At 37.1% G+C, this 24,826-nt stretch overlaps 1 protein-coding gene across 5 annotated transcripts in view; it reads right to left on the bottom strand.

Moving 5' to 3' along the window:
* Positions 1-777: 777 nt before the first annotated feature.
* LOC128213443 (uncharacterized) overlaps positions 778-24,826 on the bottom strand; it is an 86,184-nt gene continuing 62,135 nt past the window's right edge. For all 5 annotated transcript variants that reach the window (XM_052919135.1, XM_052919136.1, XM_052919137.1 and 2 more), the window contains 9 exons: positions 24,165-24,390; positions 23,375-23,544; positions 22,908-23,064; positions 22,012-22,176; positions 12,845-13,003; positions 12,576-12,663; positions 11,011-11,158; positions 10,147-10,212; positions 778-8,599 (listed from right to left, as the gene is read on the bottom strand). In XM_052919135.1, the coding sequence (XP_052775095.1) occupies positions 6,941-8,599; positions 10,147-10,212; positions 11,011-11,158; positions 12,576-12,663; positions 12,845-13,003; positions 22,012-22,176; positions 22,908-23,064; positions 23,375-23,544; positions 24,165-24,390 (2,838 nt within the window). In that variant the 3' untranslated portion in view covers positions 778-6,940. The remainder of the gene's footprint in view (positions 8,600-10,146; positions 10,213-11,010; positions 11,159-12,575; positions 12,664-12,844; positions 13,004-22,011; positions 22,177-22,907; positions 23,065-23,374; positions 23,545-24,164; positions 24,391-24,826) is intronic.

The raw sequence follows: 24,826 nt of genomic DNA on the forward strand, positions 1-24,826 counted from the left end.
AAAACCTAAACTCTCAATCAAACTCTTATAGAATGACCTAATGCAGGGCTATAGACTACGCCATGTTTTATTTGATATTGTGAATTAATAGGAAAGTTATCTTTGTAAAAATATTGCCTTTCGATGAAGCGTTTATGATATCGTTTATCGCCTTTACACACTGAATAATACCGTATTACTATGAAATTCCAATTGAGCTCCATAAACCTCTTAGTGTGACCTTGACCTACAAGGTGTGTGTCTGAATATTGTACATGACAGAATGCAGTTGTACAATTCTGTTAAGTTTGATTGAAATCTTATTAAGAGTTTGAGTAATGGCTGACCCACGATGGTAACAGACAAACAGACGGACTGATGAACAGACAAGGAGACTACTATATGACTCCATTCAAACATATTTTAGTCGCCTGTTTTACTATCAGTTCATTGGTAACCTATTATTCTGAGCTTTTTATGCCCCCAAAGGAAGAGATATAGTAATCACACTGTCTGTCCATCCATGTTTCAGGGGCGGTATTCATAAAACTTCATTTCCTAACTCTAGTAACTTTTAAGCCATATCAATAAAATATAACGAATTTCCAAATACATTATTTTCAATGACTTTATTGAAAAAAAAATTAATGTTAAAAACACTCAAATATTTCTTTTAATTTGATATGAACATTTTAAGAAATTGACTTTATTTAGGAAATGACTTGAGATGCTTCATGAATACCGGCCCCAGGATTCTTTACCGATTTTCAGCAGATATTCACCACATGAAGAAATAAATTATTTTCAACATTTATTCTCCCATAAAAGATATACATTCACATTCTATCACATATAACAATATTAAGACAAATATGTAACAAGATTTAAGACAAATTTTTAAGACAAACATAGATGCAGATAAACTAAAGTATTTTTAACATATCACCTTGGTGCGAGAAGATAATCAGCTTCAAAGGCACATATAGACATCTTGCAACAAGGTGATGATATATCGCAATTATTCTATCAATTGCCCATCCTCTAATAATCGCAATGTCTTTACCTTTAAAAGTATTGTAAAGAGGACTGATTTTCATCTCCGTTAAAAGCAATTGTCTCTAATTAACACCTATCTCCTACTTTGTACTCAGGTATGATTCTGGTGCCTGGGCAATTAATAGAACGGTAATGTATTACATAAATATATGTTCTGTAATTATGTTTTTGACAGATGAATGATGAAATTGAAATTGGTCAAATAGCTCATTTGTGGTCGATCTTACACTTACTTTTTAATTTATTTTTCGGTCGAGTTTATAATAATGGATGTTTTAAAAAAAAATTGATACACCGAATCATAACATTCTTGATGAATATTTCATTTTGATGAATAAATTCAAATTTCAGACAAAGTCTTTTTGAGACATATTGATATACCATAAAACAAAATTAGCACCCATGCATCCGAAATAAAGATATCATTATTATGATGTATTTTTATATACTATTTTGACTCTGAAAGAGGTATTAAGTTGTTTAAAGCATGTATACAAGGCCACCTTACAAATGATAAAATACATATTGAAAAAACAAAGTACTAGGCTGGTATTCAACATTGGTCCTAATTGGATCTGAGAACGATGTAGCTAATCCGATTATTGGTGGTGGTGGTGTTAGTAGTTTATACTCCGGGTCCCGGCGTGAGCACATTGAAGGGTCCCAGAGTGACAGTTCAACCATTGCACACCTATCCTGGGCAGAACCAGTACTAGGTGCCTTCCCTTATGCAAGGAACTGACTACTTCTGCACATGCCAGGGGCAGTGGTACAGTGCGAATGGTCGTAGAAAGCATTTCATAACCAATCACAACAGAAGTGACCTGGTCCGCCCAGGAATTGAACCCGGGTTGTATGATTCACAGTCCAACGCTCTACCGATTGAGCTAACCGGGCGGACTCCGATTATTGGATATTATTAACTGACCTATAGAGTGAATAAAGACAATGATGTATGACCATAAGATTAACTTTAGTTGAATATTGAATACCATCCATGGCCACTCTCAACATGTTTTTTTCTTTTTAAATTTAAGTGACACTTTTATTCAAAATAAATACATACACATATATAACAAACATTTTGAGTGATAAACCTTTAATTACTTACTAAATAATGCATTTATGGAAAATATTGTTTACTGATAAAAAGAGAGTAACCATTTATTTAATAGCTGGAAATGATACAATAATAAATGGTTGGTGAGTGCTAAAAGATATACTTGATTTACTATCATCTCATAAGGTAGAATACTGTGTTTTCTGCACCTTTCGTTTGCAAATTAAACTCGATATCCTTCATCAGAACCATTGTTTTTGACATTTTTACTCATCCTTTTTGGCATATTTAAACAGTTGTATTAATCATGGTAAATCTTGTTTCAGAGTAAGTGTATCTTTAAAGAATTGATCAAAGTTTTCATGTTTTCATGCAATTTTGATCACAGAAGGGATATGAGCAATATCAATAAAGCATTTCTCTTGCATTCATGAATACAGCATGACCAAATGAAAAAATAAGTAGTATTACTATATTTTTTTTACTTAAATTATATATGGTGTAATAATTTACATTTTACCATTTTCTTATTATTAGCAGGGTTTCTAAAGTTCAGGATTAATTCTAAAATCAGAATTAAGAGCTTTTATCATCAGACTATTTTACAGCTGTAAAAAATGTTGTTTTTTCTCTCAGACATTTGCATCAAAAACAGTCGAAAATACCATAAAATGAATATAAATGACTTTGAAAACAATTACAAAAGGGGTCGAAATCTCTTTACCATAACTTAGACATGAATCCTTCATTATCAAACAGAACTCAAGCTATTTTTTTCAGGATTGACAATTTTCACATATTAGAACATCTTTGTAAAAGAATTGTTGTCAACCATTATGTTAGTATAAACAAATAGCTGTTTTTAATAAATAAAATAATTTTTTTTTTTATGTCATATACCTTTTGTTAAAGCTGCACTCTCACAGATATACCATTTTTACAACATTTTTATTTTTTTGTCTTGGAAAGCGCGAATTTTTGAGTAAATATTTGCAAACCAATCATATAAAATTGCTGACAAAATATCAGATCGTAGATTTCCATATTTCCATTTGAAAATTGATGTTTTATGGCTTAAACCGTTACTAACAGGGTTTAAGAAAAACGCATAAAACATCATTTATAAACCTGATTATAAAAATATGTGATCTAAATTTTTGTCAGCAGTCTTATATAACTGGTTTCCATGGGTTTTCGCAAAAACTGGCTTGTTCCATGACAAAAAAATTAAAAAAGTTGTCAAAACACACATCTGTGAGAGTGCAGCTTTAAAAACAGTGGGTTAATCCTGTTTGAAGACAATTCTCATGTAAACAAGGATCTCATAAACCCATGTTTTCCATACAATATGAATGCCAAGTATTCGAAACATAATAGACTAGTTCAAAGTAGATATTAGAGTTTAAAGGTACATGTGTATATTCTGGTAGATTTGCTAATGCCTGTACAATGTACATTTTCAAATACAATTAAATATATTGCAGATGAAACCTTCTGAGACAGTTTAAAAATCAAGTAATTTCATTGAAAAAGTGTATTTAAGTGTGAATTGATTTAAATGTAACCTCATTATGTTATTTTTTTATATAAACACCTATTTCCTACTTCAATCCAACACATTTTATTTTTAGCATAAATGTACATAGTTTAATATATACAGTTAAATCTAGTATAATATATACAGTCAAATCTTGCTATGTCAAAGTCATTGAAGCCTCAGGAAATACTTTGAAATAATGACCATTTGAAATAACCAAAATATATAAAGTGAAAAATTAACCGAAGAAAAGTCGAAAAAACTTTGACATAACCAGCACTTCAAGATAAAAGAGTTTGACACATTGAGTTTCGACTGTATATGTAACTGTTACACAATCAGAAAAATCTGAATATAATAGAAAAAACACACTATCAAAACAGAATATGAACCTAAATTTTGTACACAATCATGTTTAAATTCAAAGGCACATTATTCATGTATAATTTATAAGTAAATAGCATTTGCACCAAAAGCATTCAGCAGAGATGAATTTTATATGTTGCTTATTTTTTTAAAATGTATGATAATGATGTATTATACTATGGCACTTTTATAAAGACACTTTATGTGATTGATGAATATTTATTAATGGTTTTAAAAAATACAAAAATAGATATACATGTATATACACTTTATGGTACTGAAGAATTAATTTTTTAAATGTGTTAAAAAAAATTTGTTTATATATTTTAAAGGAACATGTTCATATTCTAAAGAGTTGGATATTCAAAAATAATTTCATGTGAAATGTAAACAAAAATCTTGTCACAATGATAAAAAAAATCTGTTAAGTTTAAAGCTGCACTCTCACAGATTGAACGTTTTGACAACTTTTTTATTTTTTGTCTTGGAACGAGCCATTTTTTGCAAAATTCCATGTAAACCAGTTATATAAGACTGCTGAAAAAAAATTAAATCACAGATTTTTATAGATAAGATTTTTTTTTTTTAATGTTTTATGCAATTTTCTTAATCCGTTATTAACAGTTTAAACCATAAAACATTAATTTTAAAACGGAAATATGAAAATCTACAATCTGATTTTTTTGTCCGCAATCTTATATCATTAGTTTACAGATATCTACTCAAAAATTTGCCCTTTCCAAGACAAACAATAAAAAAGTCGTAAAAAGGTAAATCTGTGAGAGTGCAGCTTTAAATAAGAGCTTATCTGTTAACAATAACTTGAAAATGTTACAGAAAATGCTCTTTTTTTGCAAAAAAAAATACTATAGAAAACTCAATGACTCTATACTTGGATTTACAAAGTTCAAAAAGGTTTAAAGATGTAACAAAATAAATAATTGTGAGCTAGTCCCTTTTAATTGAAACGAGAGGGAATGATTTTAGGATAGCTTGAATAATGCTGAATGGAAAATATACAAAACATATACAAAATAATGACAACTAATCAATTGAAATGATACTATGTACAAAAAAGTAAATATAACAGTTTGATAAAAACATTTGATAAAATCATAAACAAATAGCACTTATATACTTTTTTTTTATCTTTTTTTTTTTCATTAATAAAAGATTTCTGAATAAAAGTATATAAAAATACTTTCAAATGAAAACATTGCAATAGAATATTAACTTTTACACACTATATGGGAAAAACATGTTTTCATTCAATATTTGTTATGCATAATTAAAAATATTATAACAAATGACTCATAATAGTAAAGATACTTGATACCTTTTGAATCATTTAATGTAAAACAGGTACCACATGTAAATATCTTATATACAATATACAAGTTTATTTACGAAAATTTACCTAAAGCAAAATTGATGTTGAGAATTATGTTGAAAGTAATGCCGCGCTTAACACCGGACCACTGAAAATAATATCCAGATACGTGTATGAGACAGAATTACAGACTCTATGGATTCTAACCTGAGGGTGTATATGGGCAGAACTCTTAGTTATTGCTTAAAACTAAAGTTTGAAAAGAAAAGTTCATCTTTTTCTTGTAAAAACAGTTTTAATAATACATATTTGCGAAATATGAAAAATTACAAGAGAGTTGACACGGTAAAATATTCTTTAAAGAAATATCATTTGTAAAACTTTGGTCCCATATTGTAAAATGGTAATAAAAATTAATACAAAAATATGCAATAAAAAATACAGAAATGACCTTTTAAAAGTATTTTTAAAATCTTTCAAAAATCACAGTAGCAATGTTTTATAAAAGTTAAACAATAGAATATACACAGTTATCAAATTCAACAATATGTAAACAAGAGCATTTATACAATCTATAATCCATTTTAAAGTAAGCATTAAAACCAAACAATAGCACTCTCTAAATATATTTAGACTTTACAGTTAAAACCTACCTCATATAAAAGTTATGTAAAATAATGATAATTGTATAGTTAAAGACCATTCTAATGCATTATCACAAATAATATGATATTGCTTCATAAACAACTACAGTCAAACCCCTATGGCTTGATCTTCGAAGGACCGCCATTCATACTTTGAGCCAAGCAGGGATCACTTCGTTCAGTTTAACGAAATCGGTCCTTAACATTCAGTTCGAGCTGAACAGGTATTTGAGCCAAGTGAGTTCGAGCCAATGGGGTTCAACTGTATAACCGGTTGCATTAAAATGTTGCACGCATTACTTTAACATAACATGTAAGTTAAAAGTGAACATATTAATAAAAGGGCTTTATATTTTGCTCGTCAACCTTTAACAAGAGCGCTGCAGAGCAGACTGTGTTTTTACAGTCAAACAAGGGGCATAACTCAACAATTATTAAAGCAAGATTTATGGGCCTTTCAGTACATGGGCATACTGTCTCATGTCTTATGTTTGTTTTCAATATCTTAAACAGTTTTCAAGCAATGGCCAAGTTTAAAGCTTCTGTTAGACAACACCACCAATGATGAAAACAAAAACAGGGGAGCTAAAATTACTCTTAATACTAAAATAGAAAAGAGAACGATTTCTCTCCACCATAGATGCACATTTATGTTCTAAATTACTGCAAAGCCAACAATTAACTTTTGGCACATACCCACCAATTACATTTCAACCCTCTGACAAATACCCGAATAATTCAAGTTATGTTGATAAATTGTAAATGCCATACTATTTGATAAGACACTTATAACATTTATAGAGGTGTGGCTGCCCTTGATAATGACCCAATTTGTTTAACGAAAAACTATATTAATCAAAGTCCCGGTGCAATTGATTGTCCAGGGTTATCGTGTCACTAATATATCTCACCATTGGCTTAATATTTGTATCTGGGTAGTTTGACATTATGACAATTAAACACAATTTTCAGGGATTACAATTCTGCACATACCCATTAAATTCATCTGTACTTGTTTTCATTATCGGTTTCTTTGCTTGAAAACTGTTTTCAGAAACATACCCGCCCCGAAAATTCTGAGATGGTTCAGACTCAGGGCTATTACATGATTCTTCTGTACTACTCACTCCTGAATCTGACTTCAGGCTATCACTAGCACCAGAAGATTGCCTTGACCTTTGACCTGGTTTATTTGTATTATAATCTTCACCTTGACCCTGATTTGCCTGGGCTTGATTATATGCTTGTTTTTTAATATAATCTTCAGTGTGAACCAGATCAGCTGGAGCTTTTACATATGGTGGGGTTTGAATATAATCTTGACCTTGATTTTGACCCTGATTAGCTGGAGTTTGGACATAGCTATTTGGTGGGTTTAAATTATAATCTTGACCTTGATCTTGACCTAGATTGGCCTGAGTATCAACATATGGTAGGTTTTGAATATAATCTTGACCTTGATCAGCCGGAGCTTGAACATATGCTTGATTTGATTGACCTTGGCCTACATTAGATTGGGCTTGAATGTAGTCTTGCCCCAAATTGAATCCTGTAATCACTTGATCATTATCTTGACTTTGACCTAAATCATCAAGTTCAATAGGTTCAACAATATCTTCAATCAGACCTTGACCTTGTGGTGTTTGGTCTGCAAGGAAAATATAGTCAGCTACCTGTTCTTGACCAGATGACCCTTGCAAAGGTTGAGAAAAAGAGTCACTGTTTTCTTTATTAATAGATAGCCCTGAGTTTGAAGAATTACTGGCATCAAAATTGGTTGGAACAGGGATATTGCTGATGGGTATGTTTTCTTGTAAGAGGATATTAGCATGAATTTGTTCAATCTTTTCATCGGAAGCATCTAAAGATGAGCTTTGCAGTGAAACAAGGTGGCTTGAAGATAATGAGTCCTGTTCTGTTTGAGATACTTTGGGATTTTCAGTAGTTGGAACATAGTCATTGTTACAAATCGGAGCTTTTTGGTCAATGGCCAATCTAAGCTTGCTTGTGTTTTTGCTTTGAAGTGATCTCATTGAACTCTGAGACCCTTCCTCAGATATTGTAGCCTTTTTATAGTCATCAAGGCTATCGTCCGAGCAAAAAGATATACGCTGGTTCCCTATAGCACTCAGATTTCTGAAAGACTTCTCAGTAAATCCTGAGTCCTTCGGTGGATCCACATTTCCATTATCTACCTCCTTTCTCAGTGTCTCATCACCAACTCTTGCTCTACCAGTTTTGTCAGCGCCGTCATCGCTATCACTCAGACATTTTGGTAAGGTGTTATCAACATAACCAGAATTAGCAATGCCATCCACTTTAACGGTAGCCTTTGAGTAGTCCAGTGCAATCGGAGCTTCAGTTGTCTTTTGATTGCGTATCTTATCCTGTACACCATCTTTCTTCTCATAAGGCATGTGCAATTTCTTTTCATTGGGAAACACATTTGGTGACACATTATGTAACTGTACCCGATTAACAATTAAGTCATTGACAACTGGAGGTGTGGAGGAACCACTTCCAGGTCTTCTAGCCCGACTGTAATCTATGGGAAGACTGTTGTTCCCATCTGGAGACATTGGAACTCCGCTGTCCTTGCTCTCTTGCCTCTCAAGTCTCTTTCCAAGCTGTAACATAAGATACAAGATCAACAAAATGTCACTCTGTATTTTCTTCTATATAGTTACTATGGCAACATCTACTAAAATTTGAAAATTAGCATGAAGTGTAAATTCAATTTTTCAATTTTTTACACTTGATATTTGCTTGTTATAGGTCATAAAAAATCTTATAAATATATTTCTTGCATACAGTATATTTTCAAGTTTGAATATTAGATTTAAGAAAGACCTAAAAACCCAAGTATCTAGATATATTGAGTAATGGTTATTGTGAATAACTAACTATACTAAGGCCAAAAAATATAGTTGTGTACAAGCAAAAATGAACGCAGATTTGAACGTACAGAAAACAAGAGCTGTCACAGAGACAGCGCACTCGACAATTCCGCCGCTTTTTAGTGTAAGGACTAAAAAGTTTTGGCGAAACATGCATGGATCAAGGTAAAATTAGATTAGATTTAAATGCAATACATGATGTATTTGCTGAGATATAAACATAAATGTCATTATGTGGTTACATTTTTAAGTTCAATTATAAAGGGCCATTATTTGCAAAATACAGCTATCTAACTTGCTTAATTTTGTAGGTTGGATGGTTGAGTACCATTGTATAAAGTCTCAATGCAATACAACAAGTAGTTGCTGAGATATTAACCTATATGTGCTTACACACAAAACCTTAACCAGAATTTCTAAGTCAAATAATAAAGGGCAATTTTTTGCATTAAATGCAAACTAGAGTTATCTAACTTGGTTAATTTAGTAGGTTGGATGGTTGAGTACCATTGTATAAAGTCTCAATGCAATACCTCAAGTAGTTGCTGAGATATTAACCTATGTGTGCTTACACACAAAACCTTAACCAGAATTTCTAAGTCAAATAATAAAGGGCAATTATTTGCATTAAATGCAAACTAGAGTTATCTAACTTGGTTAATTTAGTAGGTTGGATGGTTGAGTACCATTGTATAAAGTCTCAATGCAATACAACAAGTAGTTGCTGAGATATTAACCTATGTGTGCTTACACACAAAACCTTAACCAGAATTTCTAAGTCAAATAATAAAGGGCAATTTTTTGCATTAAATGCAAACTAGAGTTATCTAACTTGGTTAATTTAGTAGGTTGGTTGGTTGAGTACCATTGTATAAAGTCCCAATGCAATACCTCAAGTAGTTGCTGAGATATTAACCTATGTGTGCTTGCACGCAAAACCTTAACCAGAATTTCTAAGTCAAATAATAAAGGGCAATTTTTTGCATTAAATGCAAACTAGAGTTATCATACTTGGTTCATTAAGAAGGTTGGATGGTTGAGTACCATTGTATAAAGTCTCAATGCAATACCTCAAGTAGTTGCTGAGATATTAACCTATGTGTGCTTGCACGCAAAACCTTAACCAAGGTGTGACTCCAACGCCGACACTTGGGTGAGTAGTATAGCTCTCCTCATCTTCGAATAGTCAAGCTAACAATACATGTTGCTATTTTAATGAAGCAAATATTTCAAGGACGGTATACATACAACCATCACAACAAACAACAATAACAGACCTCTTCATTGAAGGAATTTTTCATGTCTGAAGGAACGAGATAGCCGTCATTGTCCATTCCGTTGTCCTATTTTCGAAGTAAGAAGAAAAACAGATGTTAGTATTTTCATAATTATCTTTCATATAATTTCCATTCACGACTAAAATGGAAGATCTAAAATTAAGATGTTTCTTGAAACGGCCCCTAGTAAATTGCCATTTAGTAATTTAAAATTTGGGCTATAATTTGAATTTGAATGAAATCACTTCCAGAGATTGTTAAGAGAATTTTCAAAAGAAGGGATAGGAAAAATAAAAATGAGTGGATACATAAATAAAAAAGAAAAAGAACTCTTGTTAATTAAAGTTAAAAGCAAACTAATAACACTAGAATTAGGACTATCAAAAAGTAAAGAGTAAAATCTGTTAAAAAATCAACTTATATGATTGCCAGTACATTGAAACTCATTGGCTGATAAGCCCGTGTGACTGTTATGCTCTACTTCATGGAGTACCCAGGAATATTTAGATACAAATATCACTGAATCATGAAAAAATATCAGGCAGTTTCATTGGTGCTGAACTGGAACTTCTCCACAATCTTAGCCAATGAAATTGTGTCAAGCCTCCTTTGCTATGTTTAGTAACAAAACCCACTGTATTACATCATGGTTAATCTTTAAAGTTGAAGAGTATTTGATTGTAACATATGCAGTTTCATTGGAAGAAGAGTTTTCTCCCATACCTAATTATTAATATTCATGAAATTGAGATTTGTCGTTTAATTTTCCTATGGTACTTATGAAGTGTAAATAGAATATAGTACCAGGAACTTGTTAAGATGACAGAAAGAATAAAGTATAAAAATGCCTAGAAAATACCATACCAGTGCATGATTCTCGTCTGGGATTACATTTGAGGAATCTGAAAAGTTTGTGTAGTGATCGCATGTTATATCATTTTGCGGTGAGACGGCAATATCTGTGATCTCTTTCTTACTCTTCAAGAATTCTTTGCGTCGGTGGTTACAGTGTCTGCAAGAAAAATAAACCCCATATTACTAAATATGCAAGATATAAGGTTCTCGTTGTTTTTAGATAAAAATTTAAACAGGACAGTTATCAGTTTTTTTAAAGATTAAATATACATGATAGAAAAGCATATGATTTTGCCATATTTGATAGGAAACAGATCAGATGGAACTAACACATCAGGGGCCGTATTAATAAAGCATCTTAGTGGAAGTTTTCAACTTAGTGAAAAAATACCCTTTTTTAAGTTGAATTTAAAGAAAAATAACAATGGTTTTACAACAAAAACATGAAAACGGCAAGAAAAAGGACATAATAATAAATGTATGGGAATACTTTTGATGAAAAACAGAGAGAATTTAAAATATTCATTGTTAAAATTCACTAAAGTTTTCACTAAGTTAAAAATGTTCACTAAGAAGCTTAATGATTACGGCCCTTGTAAAAGATTTTCGTAGAAACAAGATATTAGTACTACAATGTCATAACTACTAATTCAGTAATGCACCAGTCATTTGTAACCACAGCTCCCCCAGGTCCAGGGGTAGCCGGGGAAATGGGCTGTGTTTTTATCTTCCAGGTGGCCCCCCAGTCCCTGGTGAATGTGGTGGTTTTGTATTCTCGCCAAAAATAGCGGGGTGGCAATAGGCCTTATCTAGGGTACCTTGGTTGCGAGGGCATTTGGCAGGGATTTTACCAGCAGTTCGTCCCTGCAGGAGACCATGGTTACAATTGACTGGTGCATAATTCCAAGTTAAATTTCTTTTTAGCAAATTTTCAACTGACATCATAACACCGAAATCAGTAAAATTTTATCATGTCATAGTAACTGCTTTAAAACTTGAGATATTGGAATTATATAATTTCAAAAGAATGGTGAAGTCACTGTTTGTACCGTGCTGTTTAGGACATCTTTCAATGACTAGAGTGCATTTAGAAGAAATAGCTGTGCAATTTATCTGCATAAAAGTTATAGCACGGTAAAGCTAGCCCTCTTTTTACTGTTCAGATACAGTGGTCAAATAATGTATAGACCAAAATAAAAAGAAAACACTCTCCAACCTAATTAAAGGATGGTTTACTAATTTTTGTCTAAATGTATGATTGACTAACTGTACAGGATATCTTTTTTTTAAAAATGGCGTGCAATAATAATTTATGTAAGAACCAATACTAGTTTTACATGTATCATATAAAAGTATATTGTTTTAATATCGCCATGTCCGATTTCTTTAATTCTTAAATTTCAAAATTCACAAGGCAATTATTTGATAGTGGATGACATACATCAGTAAAATTATATATATCACTAGGTTTATTACTCGCGTCTGGATTGAATCGCTAAAAATCGCAAATGTAAACCTTGTGACGTTTAAGCAATCCACATATCACAAACAAACAATGATATGCGACCACTCACCTGGCAACAAATACAAATCCGGCAATGGCAAAGGCCAGAAAAAATACACAGCCAAAGACAATCCCAGTAATTTCACCTGGTTTCAAAGCTGAAAATAAAAATAATCAGTTCATATTTAAAATTAGTTATGACAGAGGACTAAATAATTTAATAAATCAAATGTTAAAATGACTGATTTTCACAACAAGATTTAACAAATTTAGGTATTAAAGTTTAAGTATAAAGAAATATTTAAAAAGGTGGACACTACGGATCTGTTACAACCATACCTTTATTTACAGCCTTGGCAAATGCTGGCTCACTGTCTGGGGTGTATTTTCCGTCTCTTGTCTTTCCCTGAACAACAAAACGATATACTTCATCCTCCTTCAGGTCTGTCAACATGTAGCTAAAATCACTCTCAGGAACCTCCACTCTGTCTACTGGACCTGGAATGTGTGAGAATCATGTCTAATTGTCAGTCAGATCAATAATATTTATCAAAGAAAATAATTATGCATGTACATAATAACATCACTGTGATATTAGCCTCAGTCGAAAAAAATAATCATTAACCAATCATACAATAGACATTAACCAGTCTCGCAACAGGCATTAACCAGTCTCACAACAGGCATAAACCAGTCTCACAACGGGCATATTCCAGTCTCACAACGGGCATTAACCAGTCTCACAACAGGCATTGACCAGTCTCACAACAGGCATCAACCAGTCTCACAACAGGCATTCACCAGTCTCACAACAGGCATAAACCAGTCTTACAACAGGCATTGACCAGTCTCACAACGGGCATTCACCAGTCTCACAACAGGCATTAACCAGTCTCACAACAGGCATTAACCAGTCTCACAACAGGCATTGACCAGTCTCACAACGGGCATTGACCAGTCTCACAACAGGCATTAACCAGTCTCAAAACAGGCATAAACCAGTCTCACAACAAGCATTAACCAGTCTCACAACGGGCATTCACCAGTCTCACAACAGGCATCAACCAGTCTCACAACAGGCATTAACCAGTCTCACAACAGGCATTCACCAGTCTCACAACAGGCATCAACCAGTCTCACAACAGGGTATTAACCAGTCTCACAACAGGCATTAACCAGTCTCAAAACAGGCATCAACCAGTCTCACAACAGGCATTCACCAGTCTCACAACAGGCATTCACCAGACTCACAACAGGCATTAACCAGTCTTTCAACAGGCATTCACCAGTCTCAAAACAGGCATCAACAGGCATCAACCAGTCTCACAACAGGAATTCACCAGTCTCACAACAGGCATTCACCAGACTCACAACAGGCACTCACCAGTCTCACAACAGGCATTCACCATTCTCACAACAGGCATTCACCAGTCTCAAAACAGGCATTAACCAGTCTCACAATAGGCATTAACCAGTCTCACAACAGGCATTCACCATTCTCACAACAGGCATTCACCATTCTCACAACAGGGTATTAACCAGTCTCACAACAGGCATTAACCAGTCTCACAACAGGCATTAACCAGTCTCACAACAGGCATTCACTAGTCTCAATACAGGCATTCACCAGTCTCACAACGGGCATTCACCAGTCTCACAACAGGCATTAACCAGTCTCACAACAGGCATTCACCATTCTCACAACAGGGTATTAACCAGTCTCACAACAGGCATTCACCAGTCTCACAACAGGCATTCACCAGTCTCACAACAGGCATCAACCAGTCTCACAACAGGCATTCACCAGTCTCACAACAGGCATTCACCAGTCTCACAACAGGCATTCACCAGTCTCACAACAGGCATTAAACAGTCTCACAACAGGCATTCACTAGTCTCAAAACAGGCATTCACCAGTCTCACAACGGGCATTCACCAGTCTCACAACAGGCATTAACCAGTCTCACAACAGGCATTAACCAGTCTCACAACAGGCATTAACCAGTCTCACAACAGGCATTAACCAGTCTCACAACAGGCATTCACCAGTCTCACAACAGGCATTAACCAGTCTCACAACAGGCATTAAACAGTCTCACAACAGGCATTCACTAGTCTCAAAACAGGCATTCACCAGTCTCACAACAGGCATTCACCAGTCTCACAACAGGCATTAACCAGTCTCACAACAGGCATTAACCAGTCTCACAACAGGCATTAACCAGTCTTACAACAGGCATTAAACAGTCTCACAACAGGCATTAACCAGTCTCACAACAGGCATTAACCAGTCTCACAACAGGCATTAACCAGTCTCACAACAGGCATTAAACAGTCTCACAACAGGCATTAACCAGTCTCACAACAGGCATTAACCAGTCTCACAACAGGCATTAACCAGTCTCACAACAGGCATTAAACAGTCTCACAACAGGCATTCACTAGTCTCAAAACAGGCATTCACCAGTCTCACAACAGGCATTAACCAGTCTCACAACAGGCATTCACCATTCTCACAACAGGGTATTAACCAGTCTCACAACAGGCATTAACCAGTCTCACAACAGGCATTAACCAGTCTCACAACAGGCATTAACCAGTCTCACAACAGGCATTAACCAGTCTCACAACAGGCATTAACCAGTCTCACAACGGGCATTCACTAGTCTCAAAACAGGCATTCACCAGTCTCACAACGGGCATTCACCAGTCTCACAACAGGCATAAACCAGTCTTACAACAGGCATTGACCAGTCTCACAACAAGCATTAACCAGTCTCACAACAGGCATTAACCAGTCTCACAACAGGCATTGACCAGTCTCACAACAGGCAGTAACCAGTCTCACAACAGGCATTGACCAGTCTCACAACGGGCATTAAACAGTCTCACAACAAGCATTAACCAGTCTCACAACAGGCATTGACCAGTCTCACAACAGGCATTAACCAGTCTCACAACGGGCATTAACCAGTCTCACAACAGGCATTAACCAGTCTCACAACAGGCATTAACCAGTCTCACAACAGGCATTAAACAGTCTCACAACAGGCATTCACCAGTCTCACAACAGGCATTCACCAGTCTCACAACAGGCATTAACCAGTCTCACAACAGGCATTAACCAGTCTCACAACAGGCATTAACCAGTCTCACAACAGGCATTAACCAGTCTCACAACAGGCATTAACCAGTCTCACAACAGGCATTCACCAGTCTCACAACAGGCATTAACCAGTCTTACAACAGGCATTAACCAGTCTCACAACAGGCATTAGCCAGTCTCACAACAGACATTAACCAGTCTTACAACAGGCATTAGCCAGTCTCACAACAGGCATTAACCAGTCTTACAACAGGCATTAACCAGTCTCACAACAGGCATTAACCAGTCTTACAACAGGCATAAACCAGTCTCACAACGGGCATTAACCAGTCTCACAACGGGCATTAACCAGTCTCACAACAGGCATTTACCAGTCTCACAACGGGCATTCACCAGTTTCACAACGGGCATTAACCAGTCTCACAACAGGCATTAACCAGTCTCACAACAGGCACCAACCAGTCTCACAACAGGCATTAACCAGTCTCACAACAGGCATTCACCAGTCTCACAACAGGCATTCACCAGTCTCACAACAGGCATTAACCAGTCTCACAACAGGCATTAACCAGTCTCACAACAGGCATTAACCAGTCTCACAACAGGCATTAACCAGTCTCACAACAGGCATTCACCATTCTCACAACAGGGTATTAACCAGTCTCACAACAGGCATTCACCAGTCTCACAACAGGCATTCACCAGTCTCACAACAGGCATCAACCAGTCTCACAACAGGCATTCACCAGTCTCACAACAGGCATTAACCAGTCTCACAACAGGCATTAACCAGTCTCACAACAGGCATTAACCAGTCTCGCAACAGGCATTCACCAGTCTCACAACAGGCATTAACCAGTCTCACAACAGGCATTAACCAGTCTTACAACAGGCATTAAACAGTCTCACAACAGGCATTAACCAGTCTCACAACAGGCATTAACCAGTCTCACAACAGGCATTAACCAGTCTCACAACGGGCATTAAACAGTCTCACAACAGGCATTAACCAGTCTCACAACAGGCATTAACCAGTCTCACAACAGGCATTAACCAGTCTCACAACAGGCATTAAACAGTCTCACAACAGGCATTCACTAGTCTCAAAACAGGCATTCACCAGTCTTACAACAGGCATTAACCAGTCTCACAACAGGCATTCACCATTCTCACAACAGGGTATTAACCAGTCTCACAACAGGCATTAACCAGTCTCACAACAGGCATTAACCAGTCTCACAACAGGCATTAACCAGTCTCACAACAGGCATTAACCAGTCTCACAACAGGCATTAAACAGTCTCACAACGGGCATTCACTAGTCTCAAAACAGGCATTCACCAGTCTCACAACAGGCATTCACCAGTCTCACAACAGGCATAAACCAGTCTTACAACAGGCATTGACCAGTCTCACAACAAGCATTAACCAGTCTCACAACAGGCATTAACCAGTCTCACAACAGGCATTGACCAGTCTCACAACAGGCAGTAACCAGTCTCACAACAGGCATTGACCAGTCTCACAACGGGCATTAAACAGTCTCACAACAAGCATTAACCAGTCTCACAACAGGCATTAACCAGTCTCACAACAGGCATTAACCAGTCTCACAACAGGCATTAACCAGTCTCACAACAGGCATTAACCAGTCTCACAACAGGCATTAACCAGTCTCACAACAGGCATTAAACAGTCTCACAACAGGCATTCACCAGTCTCACAACAGGCATTAACCAGTCTCACAACAGGCATTAACCAGTCTCACAACAGGCATTAACCAGTCTCACAACAGGCATTAACCAGTCTCACAACAGGCATTAACCAGTCTCACAACAGGCATTAACCAGTCTCACAACAGGCATTCACCAGTCTCACAACAGGCATTAACCAGTCTTACAACAGACATTAACCAGTCTTACAACAGGCATTAGCCAGTCTCACAACAGACATTAACCAGTCTTACAACAGGCATTAGCCAGTCTCACAACAGGCATTAACCAGTCTTACAACAGGCATTAACCAGTCTCACAACAGGCATTAACCAGTCTCACAACAGGCATTAACCAGTCTCACAACGGGCATTAACCAGTCTCACAACGGGCATTAACCAGTCTCACAACAGGCATTTACCAGTCTCACAACGGGCATTCACCAGTTTCACAACGGGCATTAACCAGTCTCACAACAGGCATTAACCAGTCTCACAACAGGCACCAACCAGTCTCACAACAGGCATTAACCAGTCTCACAACAGGCATTCACCAGTCTCACAACAGGCATTCACCAGTCTCACAACAGGCATTAACCAGTCTCACAACAGGCATTAACCAGTCTCACAACAGGCATTAACCAGTCTCACAACAGGCATTAACCAGTCTCACAACAGGCATTCACCATTCTCACAACAGGGTATTAACCAGTCTCACAACAGGCATTCACCAGTCTCACAACAGGCATTCACCAGTCTCACAACAGGCATCAACCAGTCTCACAACAGGCATTCACCAGTCTCACAACAGGCATTAACCAGTCTCACAACAGGCATTAACCAGTCTCACAACAGGCATTAACCAGTCTCACAACAGGCATTCACCAGTCTCACAACAGGCATTAACCAGTCTCGCAACAGGCATTCACCAGTCAACCAGTCTCACAACAGGCATTCACCAGTCTCACAACAGGCATTAACCAGTCTCACAACAGGCATTCACCAGTCTCACAACAGGCATTAACCAGTCTCACAACAGGCATTCACCAGTCTCACAACAGGCATTAACCAGTCTCACAACAGGCATTCACCAGTCTCACAACAGGCATTAACCAGTCTCGCAACAGGCATTTACCAGTCTCGCAACAGGCATTCACCAGTCTCACAACAGGCATTAACCAGTCTTACAACAGGCATTAACCAGTCTCACAACAGGCATTGACCAGTCTCACAACAGACATTAACCAGTCTTACAACAGGCATTAGCCAGTCTCACAACAGGCATTAACCAGTCTTACAACAGGCATTAACCAGTCTCACAACAGGCATTCACCAGTCTCACAACAGGCATTAACCAGTCTCACAACAGGCATTCACCAGTCTTACAACAGGCATTCACCAGTCTCACAACGGGCATTCACCAGTCTCACAACAGGCATTAACCAGTCTCACAACAGGCATTAAACAGTCTCACAACAGGCATTCACCAGTCTTACAACAGGCATTAACCAGTCTCACAACAGGCATTAACAAGTCTCACAACAGGCATTCACCAGTCTCACAACAGGCATCAACCAGTCTCACAACAGGCATTCACCAGTCTCACAACAGGCATTAACCAGTCTCACAACAGGCATTAACCAGTCTCACAACAGGCATTAACCAGTCTCGCAACAGGCATCAACCAGTCTCACAACAGGCATTAACCAGTCTCACAACAGGCATTAACCAGTCTCACAACAGGCATTAACCAGTCTCACAACAGGCATCAACCAGTCTCGCAACAGGCATTCACCAGTCTCACAACAGGCATTAACCAGTCTCGCAACAGGCATTAACCAGTCTCGCAACAGGCATCAACCAGTCTCACAACAGGCATTAACCAGTCTCACAACAGGCATTAACCAGTCTCACAACAGGCATTAAACAGTCTCACAACAGGGCATGAACCAGTCTCACAACAGGCATTCACCAGTCTCACAACAGGCATTAACCAGTCTCACAACGGGCATTGACCAGTCTCACAACAGGCATTCACCAGTCTCACAACAGGCATTCACCAGTCTCACAACAAGCATTAACCAGTCTCACAACAGGCATTGACCAGTCTCACAACAGGCATTAACCAGTCTCACAACAGGCATTAAACAGTCTCACAACAGGCATTGACCAGTCTCACAACAGGCATTCACCAGTCTCACAACAGGCATTTACCAGTCTCACAACAGGCATTAACCAGTCTTACAACAGGCATTCACCAGTCTCACAACAGGCATTAACCAGTCTTACAACAGGCATTAACCAGTCTCACAACAGGCATTGACCAGTCTCACAACAGACATTAACCAGTCTTACAACAGGCATTAGCCAGTCTCACAACAGGCATTAACCAGTCTTACAACAGGCATTAACCAGTCTCACAACAGGCATTCACCAGTCTCACAACAGGCATTAACCAGTCTCACAACAGGCATTCACCAGTCTTACAACAGGCATTCACCAGTCTCACAACGGGCATTCACCAGTCTCACAACAGGCATTAACCAGTCTCACAACAGGCATTAAACAGTCTCACAACAGGCATTCACCAGTCTTACAACAGGCATTGACCAGTCTCACAACAGGCATTAACAAGTCTCACAACAGGCAGTAACCAGTCTCACAACAGGCATTAAACAGTCTCACAACAGGGCATGAACCAGTCTCACAACAGGCATTCACCAGTCTCACAACAGGCATTAACCAGTCTCACAGCAGGCATTCACCAGTCTCACAACGGGCATTCACCAGTTTCACAACAGGCATTAACCAGTCTCACAACAGGCATTAAACAGTCTCACAACAGGCAGTAACCAGTCTCACAACAGGCATTAACCAGTCTCACAACAGGCATTTACCAGTCTTACAACAGGCATTAACCAGTCTCACAACAGGCATTAACCAGTCTTACAACAGGCATAAACCAGTCTTACAACGGGCATTAACCAGTCTCACAACGGGCATTAACCAGTCTCACAACAGGCATTTACCAGTCTCACAACGGGCATTCACCAGTTTCACAACGGGCATTAACCAGTCTCACAACAGGCATTAACCAGTCTCACAACAGGCATCAACCAGTCTCACAACAGACATTAACCAGTCTCACAACAGGCACCAACCAGTCTCACAACAGACATTAACCAGTCTCACAACAGGCACCAACCAGTCTCACAACAGGCATTAACCAGTCTCACAACAGGCATTCACCAGTCTCACAACAGGCATTCACCAGTCTCACAACAGGCATTCACCAGTCTCACAACAGGCATCAACCAGTCTCACAACAGGCATTCACCAGTCTCACAACAGGCATTAACCAGTCTCACAACAGGCATTAACCAGTCTCACAACAGGCATCAACCAGTCTCGCAACAGGCATTCACCAGTCTCACAACAGGCATTAACCAGTCTCGCAACAGGCATTCACCAGTCAACCAGTCTCACAACAGGCATTCACCAGTCTCACAACAGGCATTAACCAGTCTCACAACAGGCATTCACCAGTCTCACAACAGGCATTAACCAGTCTCACAACAGGCATTCACCAGTCTCACAACAGGCATTAACCAGTCTCACAACAGGCATTCACCAGTCTCACAACAGGCATTAACCAGTCTCGCAACAGGCATTTACCAGTCTCGCAACAGGCATTCACCAGTCTCACAACAGGCATTAACCAGTCTCACAACAGGCATTAACCAGTCTCACAACAGGCATTGACCAGTCTCACAACAGACATTAACCAGTCTTACAACAGGCATTAGCCAGTCTCACAACAGGCATTAACCAGTCTCACAACAGGCATTAACCAGTCTCACAACAGGCATTCACCAGTCTCACAACAGGCATTAACCAGTCTCACAACAGGCATTCACCAGTCTTACAACAGGCATTCACCAGTCTCACAACGGGCATTCACCAGTCTCACAACAGGCATTAACCAGTCTCACAACAGGCATTAAACAGTCTCACAACAGGCATTAACCAGTCTTACAACAGGCATTAACCAGTCTCACAACAGGCATTAACAAGTCTCACAACAGGCATTCACCAGTCTCACAACAGGCATCAACCAGTCTCACAACAGGCATTCACCAGTCTCACAACAGGCATTAACCAGTCTCACAACAGGCATTAACCAGTCTCACAACAGGCATTAACCAGTCTCACAACAGGCATTAACCAGTCTCACAACAGGCATTAACCAGTCTCACAACAGGCATTAACCAGTCTCACAACAGGCATTAACCAGTCTCACAACAGGCATCAACCAGTCTCGCAACAGGCATTCACCAGTCTCACAACAGGCATTAACCAGTCTCGCAACAGGCATTAACCAGTCTCGCAACAGGCATCAACCAGTCTCACAACAGGCATTAACCAGTCTCACAACAGGCATTAACCAGTCTCACAACAGGCATTAACCAGTCTTACAACGGTAATTAACCAATATAAAAATCAGGCATTTAAAATTCCTACAACAGGCATTAAACAGCCAAAAAAACAGGCATTTAGCAATTATCACTATTATTATCATTATTATTATTATTATTATTATTATTATTTTTATTATTATTATTATTATTATTGTTATTATCATTATTATTATTATCATTGATATTATCCCTTAGACTTTTTATAGCTTACTCTTGCAATCATTGATGCCCTCCCTTGGCACTATACAATACTGCACCACGTAAGTAGCGATAAACGGCTGCCAAGACTGGCAAGTGAGCTTGTCCCATATAACATTGATGGTGTTGTCTTCTGACCCGGGGCTTGCTTTCACGCTATTCGGCGACACAGTTGGATCTGTAAAGATTTAAATGTATGCATGTATAAAATTTTGAAACAAGGAGAGGAGCGCTAAAAATTAATGTGTTTGCTATCATCCATTAAAAGTGATTTTTCAAGTTTATCTGTCAATTCCGTATTAAATGCCAGCCATGTGAGATCCTCTTTTTATGGAACAAGTTAAGAAAAGTTATAAAACGAGTCTTTTGTCGGTAAAAATGAATTTTTTCAACAATTTTCAGTAAACAGTTTGAGGCTCGATAAGTAGGGACAACTTCATGTTCTGTTTCAAAAGTTTAAATGAAACAAGAAAATACATAATGGTTATTTTTTTCTGAAACAAAGATTGCAATAATAACACACTAGCGGATCCTGGGGGACCCCTAAAATCATCCAAGTTTACTTTTTATTTTAATATATAGGAAAAAGAGTAATAAAATAGCCAAAAATGTACCCTCTCGGACAAAAAAATTGTTAAAAATGTTTGCACCAACACTGCCAATTTCAAAAACAAAATAAAATATTCATAAATTAAAAGAGAAATATACCCTTAATACTTTATTTACCAAGAGAACAATTTTTCTCCACTTTTTTTTCAGTTACTGCCAAGGTCAAAGTGCTGTATGCAACAATGTTGCTAATGCTATGACAATAACTCACTAGTTTTTATTATGGCACTGTCCATGTTTGACTAAAAAACTGTTAGCAAATTTCAAAGAAAGCATTTTAACTAATTAAATAATACATACCAATATTTTTTGGGTAGATACAGCTTTCTAGGGCCAGTGAGCTTGTATCACCAGACTCTGTTACCATGGAAACGGCGTACATTTTATTTCCTGGATCAGCTAGCTCCAGTGAGGTTGTCTTTGTTTGTGACCGAACACAGTGTAAGACTGACATTCGCTGGAAAATTAAACAGTTATAGTACAATTTTAATTATGTTAGGCGAAGGCTACGGATAAGAATCATTATAGGCACAAATATGCTTTAAATTCCCAAATTACGATATAAAATTAGATAGCGGTTGACATCAGAACAAATATAATGGGTTACAGTGACTATGTTAAATTGACTACCATTTTGGAAACAACTGATATGACTAAATCAAAGATGGCCGCTAAACGAGTGTAGAATCAACTCCAACACAGTGATTTCCCTGACTTACAATCTGAAAGAGAGTACTTTTAAAGAAGAAGATTTAAAATCCACTTACCTTGCAGCTCCCACGATCTTTTTCACACCAGCAAATCATGTAATGAGCCGCACTCTTTGTCATTTCCTCCACGTCAACTCCAAGTATCTCAATATCTACTGTCACATTTGTTCCTGTATCTGATGAGTTGCTTGTGATAGACTCTACCATGAAATGAGGTCGCTCAACAGCTGGGATGAAAAAAATAACCATTATATATATCTTTGTTGATCTTTTTTTTCCTCCAAAATGGCTTATATATTTCTAGGTAATGTGCAAAACATTTAAAACAAAAATAATGATAATAAACATCTTGCTAAGCATTAAAAATAGGAATCCCTGAAAACATTAAATACTTTTTATTTTAAACATAATTTTGATATCATATTTTGTTTAATAAACATCATTATTTATGCATACAGTATGGAACATTTTTTCTAATAAAATGCAATTTAATGGCATATAATAAATATAAAAAAAAATCTTGTTTCAGTGCAACATTGCAATATTTTTCACCTAGTGAACACAAAAAGTGAGTTGGTTTTCACTCAGTGAAAAATACTACAATCTCTCACAGAAACAAACAATTATTCTTTTTTCTTTTCTTTTAAATTTTGTCATAGATAAAAAAACAACAGCAAAATCTGTATACAAACCGAAATAAAGAAGGCTTAAAATAGCTGGTTCACAGACCTTTACGAAAAAAATTGCTCATTTTAAGACGACAAATAAAAAATGTTGTCAGAACGGTCCATCTATGAAAGTGCAGCTTTAAGATAATAATAAGACAAAGTTAAGCTACTAAACATACTTGAGTGACGAAGCACAACGAAGGAATGATTGTGCGGGGAACCTCCAATTCTTGTATAGGCCTCTACAGTTACTCTGTACGACATATCACACAAAACGTTAGGTAAATTCACTGAAAAGAAATTCGATGCGATACCGTCTTCGTTCAGAATTTCAGCTTTCTTTTCGGGCCATAGAGTTACATTGTAGTATATAATCTCCCCGTTTTTGTCTATTTCTGGTACGGGCTGAAAGAATTGAAAATATATATATATAATATTACACCTTACATAAATGTGTTCTTTATATATACATATAAAGTCGATCGGTCCATATATCATTGTATTTTAATCAAAAACCAAGTTTTATGACGTCAGCGGTCCATATCATATTTGTGGCCGGTCTGTTGAGTACGACTTGCGATTTTCACAACGGCGAACAATTGTCGCAATTGAACATTAATTGCTTTGTTCAATAAAATACATTAATAGCGCTTTCAAAATATTGAATAGTAATTTGTAAGGTTCAGTATAATATAAGGAATATAACACAGACCTTAGGACCATATGGCATTATAAGGACCGGCCAGTCAGCCTCCGAAGGTGAAGGGACCTCGGCTTATGCCTCGGTCTATATACACCTTTGTTGGCTGACTGGCCGGTCCCTATAATGTCATACGGCCCT

The sequence above is a fragment of the Mya arenaria genome, chromosome 13, assembly GCF_026914265.1.
Source record: "Mya arenaria isolate MELC-2E11 chromosome 13, ASM2691426v1".
In the NCBI taxonomy this organism is placed as follows: Eukaryota; Metazoa; Mollusca; class Bivalvia; order Myida; family Myidae; genus Mya; species Mya arenaria.